At 40.5% G+C, this 12,614-nt stretch overlaps 1 protein-coding gene across 9 annotated transcripts in view; it reads right to left on the bottom strand.

The window, feature by feature from the left end:
- The window catches only part of EYA1 (EYA transcriptional coactivator and phosphatase 1), a gene marked incomplete at both ends in the record, with an annotated part of 313,784 nt that overhangs the window by 111,014 nt on the left and 190,156 nt on the right, over positions 1-12,614 (bottom strand). For 3 of the 9 annotated variants that reach the window (XM_082859015.1, XM_082859023.1, XM_082859022.1), the window contains 3 exons: positions 160-301; positions 4,038-4,183; positions 4,510-4,579. In XM_082859015.1, the coding sequence (XP_082715141.1) occupies positions 160-301; positions 4,038-4,183; positions 4,510-4,579 (358 nt within the window). The remainder of the gene's footprint in view (positions 1-159; positions 302-4,037; positions 4,184-4,509; positions 4,580-12,614) is intronic. The other 6 variants (XM_082859020.1, XM_082859018.1, XM_082859019.1 and 3 more) reach the window with 3 other exon arrangements.

Below are 12,614 nucleotides of genomic sequence, written 5' to 3' on the forward strand. Positions count from 1 at the left end.
AGAGCAGGGAAGTAAAGAACCAGACTAGAACCAGGTATCTTGCCTCCAAGCCCAGCCCACTTTCGCCATCATCCGCTCCTTACACAGAATATCAGGTGCCACTTTAGAAAGTAATTATTGTCCCAGGATTAATGAAAAGAGCAATGCCAGTGTGTATACAGACCTTGCATCTGGTAGCTGTACGGTGCCTGTCCAGGTTGAGGGGTCCCAAAGCTTGTACCATAGCTGAGAAATCCTGTCTGTCCAGGTGACTGAGACTGTGACAATCCACCTTCAGTCTTGATGCCTGCCCACAATGCACCTAAATCAGTTAGTGATAGCTTATCTATCTGTTCATTTTCAAAAGCTGGTCCATATACAAAAACACTCCCACAACTATCCAATTACAAACGCTTCCCCCCCTGCAGTGTTATCTCAATAACCAGGGCCATAGAGTGAAATACCCTTCACTGTAACTTCAATTAAAAAGAATAAAACCAGGATTATTACAGATTTCAATGCCTATCCGCACTATTCTTTTCTTTTGTTTTCCTGAATTCCATTTTCTATAAAATTTAACTCCAGTGATATCATTTCTATAATTAGTTGTATTGCTTTACAAGAGTTTAAGATCATCTTTACAGTCCAGAAATGGCCATAATTAAACTTGAACTAAATTATTCTAAATGTTGTTGCATTGATTAACATCAGAATCAAAATATTTTTTCTAAAAAGTGATTAGAGTCTCTAGCCTCATAACATTAAAAACATTTTTTTTCTTTACTCTTTCTACCACAAAGCTGATTTTAGTACACATCGCAGTTTGAGGTCAGAGGTAGCAATATTGGGCACAGAACTAAGCAACACAGGGGGAAACCTTCTCCCAGATATCCAGATCCTACCAGGCAGTAAGCACAAGAGAAACAGAATAATAAAGAACTCGATCCTGTAGAACAGCATAGTGCTTTATAAACAGCACAGAGAAATTGACAAGTAGTTCTCTTTTTGTCCCTTATAGTTTCAGGTTTTTATTCAAATATAATTGTTTTAAGTGTAACATAAAGTACACTTTCTTTTCATCACATAATGTAAAAATAATGTATTTGTGGCCCCCCAATACTTCCCAAAGTGCCAGGCTGACATCCTAATTTCAGGACTTGGGTTTGGCGGTATCGTTGTACAGGGCTCAGCCCTGGATCATAATTAAAGACACTCATGAAAGTTAACAAGTGTCCTTAATTCCCACAGAGGGAGGGGATGAAAATTTCTGCCAAGGGAATTCACATTTTGGAATAATTTTACTTTTCACTTAAGATAAATAATATCTTTGGGATCTAGAATACACAGTAGTCTCACTGTTTATTTCCATTTTAGGGGAATTTCATCAGTAGAATGAAGTTAGGTAACTTTCCTAAGGCAGTGGAAGAATCTGACTCTTGGCGAAGAGAGCCTACTCTAATTCCTGAAGTATCTCTAAGTAACCTCATAATGGCCTTACATTTCAGTCTTAACACAACCTTAGCATTTTTTTAAAATGTGACTTTCCCTGTACAGGCAATTCCAAACCAATGAATAACCCACACTTATAAATGGTCCCTGGAAAAACAAGTGCCCAAGACAGGTGGTTAGATGGCTCTAGAAAACTCCCTTCCTTTTCAGGGTGTCACAATAGAGATTTTCCCCCTTCTCTCTCCATTTGATGCTATAATGATCTGCTTTCAGTCTTCACCTGTGCCACCTCTGTTTTTAGCCTGGAGGCTCAGGATGGGAATCTTTGTGATAAGAACAGGTAAGGAAAAGCAGGAAGAGGTAGAAAACACCCGTAGCCACACCTGTGTCCATAGCTTCTATCCACAAGCTGTCAAACTCATCTCACTGGTCGACTCCACGCAGATCCAGTGAAGAATGGCACGACCTCTTCCTCCTCGTGGACCCCTTGCTCTTACTATGAAAAGATTTGCCTATCTTTTCTTATTGGGTCTAGGTGAAAAGTCAGGGGACACAAGTCCTTGGAGAAAGTCTTCTAGAACTATCAGGACCTTAACTATCAGCAGTTAAAACCCCTAAACGATGTGCTCTTCCTTCAGAGCAAGCAATAGGGAGAAGGCTGCCATATTTTTCCATGCACTGGCCCAAGAAAAAGAGAATGGCTGGTCAGAAGCACTGGGGCATCTCCTTGTCCTCAAGGTACGAAAAGAGAAGAAAGGAGGTGATCAGAAAAATACTAAGGACTGAGAATTATTCCCAGGAGATTTATAAGCATGGAAGGTCCTGGGATCAAAGCCCTCTACACTGAGACTCACTCTCACCACCTCCCCGATCCCCACCTACCACATGAAAATCCCCATCTGCATCCTACTAGTTCTGAGCCTAACCTCCGAACCTCTGCTCATCTCACTCTACTGGAACAACTATTTCAGACAACAGGGCCATCTGTTGATGGTTTAGAACTAGAGAAGTCCTTACCCCGCAGCCCAGAAATTGGCAAAGGGCCCTTCCATGACTGAATGGGGAAGAGAAAGAAAAACAAGAGAGTTGTGTGAGTGGCAGCCAAGGCAGTAACAGGAATGGTACCTTCCCCTGGCAGCACTGATAGGTCTACAGTACTTGAGTATTGCTTGCACTGGAAAATACATTTCTACTTCAAATAATCAGCTTACAAATAAATTTTGAGGATATAAATTGGGGACTGCCTTAACTCACATTATAGAATTGAAGTTACACAATTCAAATCATAGAATCTTTTCCCTCTTTTAGCATAAGAATAGTTTAAAAGTAAATTACAGACAAATTTAATCTATATTTAACGTTATTTTGAGAAACGACTAAAAGTCATGGAAACGAAAGATAATTCTAGAAAGTCCATTTTATGGCTGTTTTTAAAGTCTGGTTGAAAAACACCTCCCTAGATCACATTCAGTTGTGAACTTTTTAAAATAAAACTATGAACGTTGAAGTCATACATAATTTAGATTTTAATTTCTATATATTTTATAAGAAATTTATATATGGCCAATTTGATTTGGGGTGAAGACAGAACAAAAAGCAAAAAATAATTTACCTTCTAATGATTAATGAAATGCTTAAAGAAGAACATTATTTCTTTCAGTATACTGAGAAAAGATTATTATGAAATAACGATAGCAGCAGAAGCATAATTAGAATATTGATCACAAAACACTCCACCAGTTTTTTCTATCAGTCTTGCTTCCAAACTTTCATGTATTTTTTTCTGGATCACTAGGTTTTATTTATTTCTTAATAAAATGCCAATAATCCATATGTTTCTCTTCCAACAAGTTGCAGTTTGTTTAAAATTACAGCTACCATTCAATGGAAGTGAAGGTATTCTGGAATCCTAAGCTTTTAAAAAATTAAACTTTGAGGTTTGGCTGGATTTATTTTTAATTTACAGGTATTGACCCTGTAACAATTGAGTTAAATTACACTAAAATAAAGATAATCTCCAGGTGGGAAGGAACAAATAGGGATGTGAGCTTTAAATGTTTCCTGATTGGCCTCTTTAAAGTGTAGCCCAAGCCATGATATAGATCACTTTTCCTAATGGTTGATAATGCTGAAATTTGAGACTACTACCCCCCCTCAAGTTTAGAGCCAGGGTTTGTTGAACTCTGCTTGTACTTCTCTAATCATAGCTCAGCATCTGATAAATAGGAAACGAATCTTCACCCCAAAAGACTCCATTCACAGAAGTTTTATCAGAAATATGCACCAAAATACTTTGGATTCCAGAGCCAAGCGCTCAAGTGGCAAATTAAGAATTGAGATATAAATGGAAACAAAACAAAACAAAACAAAACGAGAGCAAGAGGGCATATGAACCATGGTATTTGCCACCTCTGACCTCAAGATAAGTAACTACCAGCTCTTCGAATGCTCATTAGAAACGATCATTTTAAGAATTTAGACACAAAAGGTGACCACCCTTTCTCAAGTGGCCCAAGAGGACCATCTTTAAGTACCACTCCTGTGAAACTTTCACATGTACAGGTGTGCCCACTAGGCAACGTCAGTGCTAAAGCCGAGGGATTACTCACCATAGGAGGAAATTCCATAGGGCTGTCCCGGCTGTGGGTACGTGGCATAGGCTGTAGCTTGTTGCATTCCTGTGGTAAACTGTGTTTGCCCATATGCAGCCATAGTTTGTGAGGAAGGGGTAGGGAGAATATGTGGGTATGGTCTGCTATTTGTCAGAAATGACAGAAAATAGAAAGCCCATGCATTAGATGGAAACATGCAAGGTAACTGATTAACAACCAAATCACAAATTCCAGTTAAAGACTGTTTCTTAATGTATAACTTTCAAGTGTAATACACAAAGAACCAAAATACTACAGTGTCCCTCCTAGGTGATGCTCCAAATAAATTTGCGTAAATACATTTAGGTCTCTATGAAACACGCTTTAGTTTAAATTAAGATGTAACATGTGGGCACCAGACACGACTTGAAATAAGGTAAAAGACTACGCAAGAAAAGTTATTTATTGATTAAGAGAAAATATATCTTACTTGGAAGGATAAATCTGTGGTGGGGAGAATTGGTGAGACGGTCTTGGGCTGAAGCTACTGCTCCCAATGGCTGGAAAAAGAAAAATAATGCACAATAATCCAAGCAAAATACAAATTATGTATAAAGCATTGATATAGTTTCAACTATAGGTTGTGGCCACATGAAACCGTAGACCTTTTGGACCTGCAGAAATGGCAATTTCATAAGTCAACCTAACAGAAAGTTAAACTATATTAAGGAACCTATAGGAACTGACCAAGTGATTCGAATTTTAAATCAACTCTTAGAAAACACAGTCATAATATTCTTAAATACCTGTCAATGATGGCTTTTACAGTGGCAATACTTTAGGAGCACAGGAGTCCCGGCCACTGGTTGGAACCACCGCGCTGAAAGGGGAGGGATGAACTTGAATTACAGGGCTGGGCGGGACCGGAAGGTCCTCTGGTCTATTGTTTGTGTTCAAGGGGACACACGCCCCTGAGACTGTGTTACTGAGAAATGCAGTCTAATCTCCGCTCAGGGAAGTAGAAATAGGACAGATCCTCATTTGCCTGCACTGATTCAGCAATTTTTAAAAAATAAGAATGCATTCCTATAACCATCTAAAATTTCTCAAGTTGCAAACTAAGCCCGTTTTTTCTTGCATGGAGATGGATATTCCTTTGCCTTTCAGTTATATATGCTCCACTTCAGCATTCAAGTCACAAAGTTTTTTTTTTAAGAGATTATTTAAGCATTCAAGCAGAATCTCATTTCTTTTTAATCACATATACTTGATTCAGTAAGTCTCAGAAATGCACGAAACTCTTCTATCAAATAGTCTTCTACAATCATTCTGAACTAAAGAAGCAAAAAAAAAAGTGCTTTTTTTCCCAACATGAGGCCTTAAAATGGTGATTCTCAGCTTCTTTCATTGCTAATATGGGCCATCTATTTATGTACATAAATATCTACACACATTTACATATATACACATTTACATAAACATATACATATATACACACACACACACACACACACATATATATATATATATATATATATATATGTATTTCCCCTTTTCCCTTCAAACTCATCCTATGCTTTTCCTGGCTATGATGCATATGCTTTTCCTGGCTAAGATGCATATGCTTTGGGTACAATTATTATAAGATGTAATATGTTTATTTTCTTCTACGAATAATCACTGTCTGCAGAGGCTCTATTATTTATTCATTATATTCTACATTAAAACCTTTCATAAGCTTCCATGAACTCCGGGTTTTATACATTTTCATGATATCACATCAGTACAGTTATGTTTCTCAAATGTAATTTTCTAGCTTGTGTTTGGGAAAACAGTGGTGGTTTTGGGTTAGAATCTCAAAACCTATGACTAATCCTTTCCCGGTAAAGCAAATAGGCCTAACCCAGTGACTAGAGAATAGATGAAGGTCAGCAGTACTCATGAGACCTGCCAGACTTCAACCCTCTGGCTGTTGGTCTGGCAGAGATGGAGGCCATATTAATGAGAGAAGGCAGGCCAGCTTGGCTGGTGTCCCCCATCTCTTGGCACATGTTGGGTCACTACTCTGTTCCAGGCATTGCACTCCATGCTGCAGATGCAAACATGCAAAGACAAGTCCTGTCGTCACACGTGGGGAGGCCAACATACAAATAGCTACGTGAGGATTAAATACAATTTATAGAAGGGAGAGAATGCCTGGACCACAAGCGCTGCCACTTGCCCAGGCCACCTGCAATTACAACCTTTCTAATCCCCTCTTCTAGGCCTGGAAAGAGACCAAGGGCAGAGAAGATTTATCCAGCAGAGCTGCTGGAGGGGTAATATCTTCCCTGGATCATCATAGATAGAAAGAAGTTTTTAAAAAATGAAACCACAACACAAATATGTACTACCACACAAAAAACCCCAAAGCCATCTGAGGATGGAAGCCGCAGAAATCCCTTTTATTCTTTTCTTGCTCTATCCCTGTGTTTTTCAAATTATGGGTCACAACCCATGAAAAGATTGTAAACTCAACTTCATAGGTTCTGCTCAGCAATTTTTTATAAACAAATAGAATAACAGAATAGAAGATATCAGGGTGATTGTACAGCATAAGGTGGGTTCCATGAAGCTCTGATTTAGATTATATGCATAGTATATGTGTGTACACATGAAGAAAGATTTGGGAGGTTGCAGAGTGTGGTAATACAAACACAGTTTCTGGAATTAGAATTTAATTTCAGCTCAGATTCAAGATCCAACTCTTCTACGTGGTCTTGGTCAAGTTATTTGATCCCTCTGAGCCTTGACATGTTCTCATGTAAAATGATGGCAGTAATACTACCTACACCTCATAGGATGGTTGTGAGGAGTAAATGAAGTAATGACATAAAGCAAATAATACTGTGTTTGTGTAAGAAATGTTTAACATCTCAGATTCCCAAATTCCCACTATCTTTGCCCCCACATTTGCCCTTTTTCTGTATTTTTAATTCTACTCGATGGACAGCATCACCATCTATCCAGCAAAATGCTTAAAAAAGGATTCTTTATCTCCATTTTATATATGGGGCTAGAAATTAAGTAACATGTCCAAGCAAATAAATAGGAAAGCTGGTATCTGAACCCACATCTGCCCACTCTTTCCACCCAAACATACTATCCCCTGACCCCCCTTCACAGAAACTAGAAACCTCAGAATCATCTCATTTTTTTCCTCCCTCTGTGACTCTCAAGTCACCCATCTCCAATTCAGAAACACCCATTGAGCTGTGCTGCATTCTCCAGCCCTACCCTCCTGTCCCGGGGCGGGTCCTCATTATGTCTCACCCGGACTAGAGAAACGGCCATCTAGCTACTCACCCTGCATTCCACCCACTGCCCTTTGACTCTCACTTCTGCCACCACACTGATCTTCCTTACCCGGAAACTTCTTCACGTCCATTCTCCAGTTTACAATCTCTCACCTGCACTTATACTATCCCTAGAAAAAAAATCCAAATTCCTTGGAAGATTATATAAAGATATTCAAGCATCCACCCTCCTGTGGGTTTAGAGTTACACAGCATCCCTGGACTTGAGGACTGCCCGTGCATGCCATGCATTTTCCTGTCTGTCTTGGCTGGTCTTCATGTCAGAGCCTACTGCCATGTTAATGCTCTTCTTTCCTCTGCCTGTCAAACACTCTTCCACTGGGACTAAAACATTATTTTCTCTTTAGGATAATATCTTCTTTCTCTGTACTTTTTGGAATGTTGTAAACACTCGCAGAGTTGCACTCACCACACTACATGCTGGTTAGTTTATGTAGTGTATAGATGTTAGTTTCCTCGGCTACCCGTGAGCTTCCAGGGCCAAGGACCTCCTACTCTCCTTTGTTTCCTTGGCACCTGGTAGGGCCTGGCATGTGGTAGGTAATCAATAAATAACATTTGTTTAATGAGACTGTGAAGTTTAGGTCATAAGCAAAGTAGATATTTTTAAACCATAATAACTTGAAAGACGGTTAAATTATTTTAAGTTATTTATAAACACACAACAATAAACCTGATCTTTGGCAATATAAATGGGTCGATAGTTTTCCTTATGAAATAGATGTGAATAAGAGCCCATGATGCTGCCCGAGTATTTGCTGCTACTTACCTGTGTGCACCTAAAATTACTGACTATGTAATGCCATGTAAACAGCCATACCCTTAGGGCTTTCTCTAAATTCAAACCCCTGTGATCTCTGTGTAGCCTGAAGTCAAGAATCTTCCACCTTCTACCTCAAGTACTTTTTTCCTTAATTGCCTAAAACACTTTAAACTTTTTAATAATAATCTAAGAATTCAGATTATTTTTAATTTCATGAGACCAGAATAACCTAAGGCAAAAAGAATGCTCCCAGGCCATTTATCAAGGTAAATAAATTGGTTCTCTTACCATTAGTAAACTCCAAAGGCCACATGGCAGAGCCCTGGGGATGTAGGGACAACAGGTCCTTCTTTGTTTTAGCACTCTTGTTTCCTATCATTGCATTCTTTCTCCTACCTCTCACATGTAAGTTAAAGAAGCTCCCCAAATCTTACTGCAGGAAGGGAGAGAAGGACCCATGGTGAATTAATATTCACAAGCTAGAGAATCCACTGAGAAAGTCGATAGAAATCTAAAAATTAGCAAGTCCTCAGTTCACGGCTCCCCTGGGCTCCCATCTCGTCCATGTCGACATCATTCAGCTGGACACACAGGTCAAAAGCCTAAAAGTTAAGTTTTGATTCTTCTCCTTTCCTCATACCCTTTTATCCTAAGTCCAGTCAGCTCTCCCTTCCAAATATAGGCTAAAAGTGACAACTTCTCACTCTCTCTTGTCTGCCACTCTGTTCCAGTCACCAACGTTGGCCGTGGCCATCAGAGAGGGCAGCCAGGGCACCGCCCCCTGACCTCACCTTCCCTCCCCTCCCAGATAGGATACTGGCACACTGCATCCTGCTTCAGTGGTTCCTCCAGGAAACACGTGGGCTAACACAGTCCTCTTCTTCTGCACCAGGAAATGCTGGTCTCCCTGCTTCTCCTTACCTTCTTCCCACCCTTCTCCCAAAGAGAATTTTCCACATGACAAACAGTGATCTCTTAAAAACATAAGTTAGATCATCATGTCAAACCCCTCCTTGCCCTCAACTCCAAACCCTGTTATCCTGTTTCATTTTGATTAACCCAAACTTATTCCCTCACTTCACTAAGACCTCTGCTCAGATGCCCTTTCCTTAGAGAAGCCTTCCTTCTAAAAGACACCCCTACCCACTCTTCACCATAGTCTTTGATCTGCTTTCGTTTTCTTCAGAGCACTTTTCACTGCCTATTTACTTATATTACCACTTACCACTTATCTATTTATCATTTGTCTCTCCCACAAGAATGAAAGCTCCATGAGAGCAGGGACCTGTCTACTTTTTCACCTCTATAGTCCCACTGTCTAGAACATTGCCTGGCCCACAGTAGGTGCTCAATACAGAATTGTTGAATGAATGAATCAGATCCCAAAAGGTAGATCTTTTCATGAACAATTACGAAAACAAAGAAATCATATTTGTCCGATGTGATTCTTTTCTCCTCTAGAAATTTCCGATTTTCAAATACCCCCAGACATCAATGTTGAATGAATCCATATCAATTGACATTTTATTTAACAAATGAATAACAAATTTGGGCTTTGTGGAAGTGGACGCCGCAGCAGGCAAAGACATTTTGTAATCCCTCAAAGCACATTATTTTCAACCCCAATTGTTCTTAACATTTTAATCATTAAAATATTGCTTTTCATTGGTCAATAGTAAATGAGCAGAACGTCACTGTGTTTTAAAAACACAATAAACAACCTTGCATTTTTCAATTCAGCCACATGCCTTGGAAAATCAACCTCTCTCCTCCAGTTTCCCCACACCAGGATACCTGGAGATTTCACTGGAGAAGAGTGAGCCTCACTGCCTCCTTAATGTTTTAACATGCTAGGGTTCCTTGAAGGACAAAGGTGGAAACAGCTATTACCAGTGTCAGGATGACTCCATATCTTCTTTATCCTTGCTATTTCCTTAAGATACCCAGAATATTAGGGATGTGAATTTTTAAGTTCTCATAGAGAAAGAAGGTAGGCATAGTGACCACAGAGGTAAAGACCATCTTGGAGTTAATTCTTGGAGATTGCTTTCTCCAGCCTCCTCTTCCTCTTATAAACCCTAAGTCCTATTCACAGCCACTCCAGCAGGCCATGGTTTTCACATCTTTACTTATGAAAGGTGGGGGGAGAGAAGGAGATGCGGGTGAAGGGGGGTGGAAGAGGAGGGGGAAGGAGAAAGAGGAGAAAAAGAAAGAGGAGGAGAAGAGGAGGAGAGAAGGGAAGAGAAAAAGTAAAAGACAACAGTAAATGAAGGTCCATCCCATGGTGCTCTGTGCTGCCTATGCCTTGGCCCAGTTCCCCAGGTCACCTGATCCTTCCCTCTGCGTCCAACACAGACCATCAATCTACGGCAAACGAGATTCTCTACAGCTTCAGTCTCTTCACCAAACTATTCCTCCACCTTCCGCTAAGCCCTCCTCCAAGGCCCTTCCTTCTCCTGCGTACCTTTTCCCAGTAGAGGCTGCTCATTCTCTCAGATTCCAGAATAACAAAGACCTACAAACACATCCTCCTTGTTGTTTCTTCCAAATCATTGTTTTTCTGCTCTCCCACGAAACCCTCCCTTCTCTGAGGTTCCTGACAACTCTTTAACACTTCCATGAAAGACCCACCTCCTAAGCACTTCCCTGCATTTATCAAAAACTTTAGTATCTGACTGTGTCCCCTGACACATCCCAACATCATCTTGGGTCATGCATCCAGCGCTTTTTTCATTTCTGTCTTGGCCTCAACTCTGGCCTTCTACGTCAACCATCAAGCTCAAGACCACATCCTGGACCTCTTTCTCCATTCCAGTCTTAAACCACAACAGCACTGACTGATTTCATTTGTTTATTTACAAACATGTACTGACCACTGCGTATGAGCTCCATTCTATGATGGCCACTGGGATTGTAAGTGTGAACAAGACAAACAGTATCTGTTCTCATAGGGCTACAGTTTAGCAGGAGGAAAGATGACGCAAAGATGACGCAAAGATGACGCAAAGATGATGCACAGTTTAGCAGAAGGAAAGATGATCCAGTAATTTTTAAAGGAGTAATAAAGGCTGAGGAAGGGAAGTACAGAGAACCAACTCCAGAAGCATCAGGTGGAGGCCTCACTGAGTTCTGAGATTAAGGAAGGAACATCCTCTTTCCAGAATTTTCATTCCTTTATTCCCATCTCATCTATTCTCCAACCCGTCAAGAGAGGCAGGCCCCCGACATCCTTATCCTCTCTCAATTTATTATCCCCTTCCTTCACTCTTTTCTGTCTATCCTAGATACATGAAGTTATTTGAAACTCGTCTTTTACTGATATCCTCAATTTTCTTCTCATATTGAGTCACTTCAGAGAGAAAAGTAGAAGCCATCATTCATTCATGTATTCAATAATTTATCTAGTAAATATCTGAGTGCCTAACACATGCTGGATACGTTTTCAGGGATACAAATGAACAAAAGAAGACCAAATCCCTGCCATCTCAAGCTTACATTCTGGTGGGGGTGAGAGACCAGCAATAAACCTAATACACAAGTGGATGATAGAGTTTGTAAAAGGTTCGAAGTGTTATTGGGTGGGTGGGGGATTCTGGAAGTCTATAGTAAGAGTTTTGTAACACTGAGTAAGGTGGTCAGGGTGAGCCTCAATGGTGGGATGTGAAGGTGGTGAAGCAGTCAGGCAGGTGCACAGAGACGTGTTCCAGGCAGAGGCACTGCCCCTGCAGAGGCCCTTATTAGAGGAACAGCAGGAGGCAAGGGAAGCAGGCAATAAGGTCTGATGGGGCTTGCAGGCTAATTGTAATGAATCGGCTTTTACTCAGAGAGGAATGGGAGCCACTGGAAGGTTCTAACAGAGGAATCAGGCAGGAATTCCCTCAAAGTCTTGTCTCCTCCTCCTCCACTTCAAACTCATCTGTGTTACTTTCCATCAATCTTCCCTGATATTTCTGTGGAAAAGCTATTCCTTTTCTAGGCTGACCCACTTCTGTTCTGAATTTAAGCCATTGCTGCCCCATCAGGGTCACCTCTACCTTTCACCCCTGCCTCTATAAAGTTCGTGCTGGCAGCCCAAAACACCCCGACCTAAATGCCATCCCCAACCCTCCAGCCCTCTTTCTAACAGACTACCTTCTCTTCTTCTCCCTTTACCACTTATCGACGTGAAAGACATTTTTCTCTTTCCTGTCTCCACTTCCCCATCGTATTCATTAAGTCATTCATCCACTCAATAAACTTTATGAGCACATACTATCTGCTAGGAACTATGCTGGAGACACAGAAGTAGGGCATGTAGGCCAGCGGGCACAGGGGGAGATGAAGCCCGCTTGTCCACTGAAACTGCCATAGGTTAAATTCATTCATGCTTCTCATTTTTTATTTTCTTATTTTGAAATAATTTGACAACTGGAGAAAAGTTGCAAGAATAGTAGAAAAACTTCCCAGATATCTTTCACCCAAATTCCATAAATGGTA

The sequence above is a fragment of the Leucopleurus acutus genome (assembly GCF_964270905.1).
Source record: "Leucopleurus acutus genome assembly, chromosome: 17".
Lineage (NCBI taxonomy): Eukaryota > Metazoa > Chordata > Mammalia > Artiodactyla > Delphinidae > Leucopleurus > Leucopleurus acutus.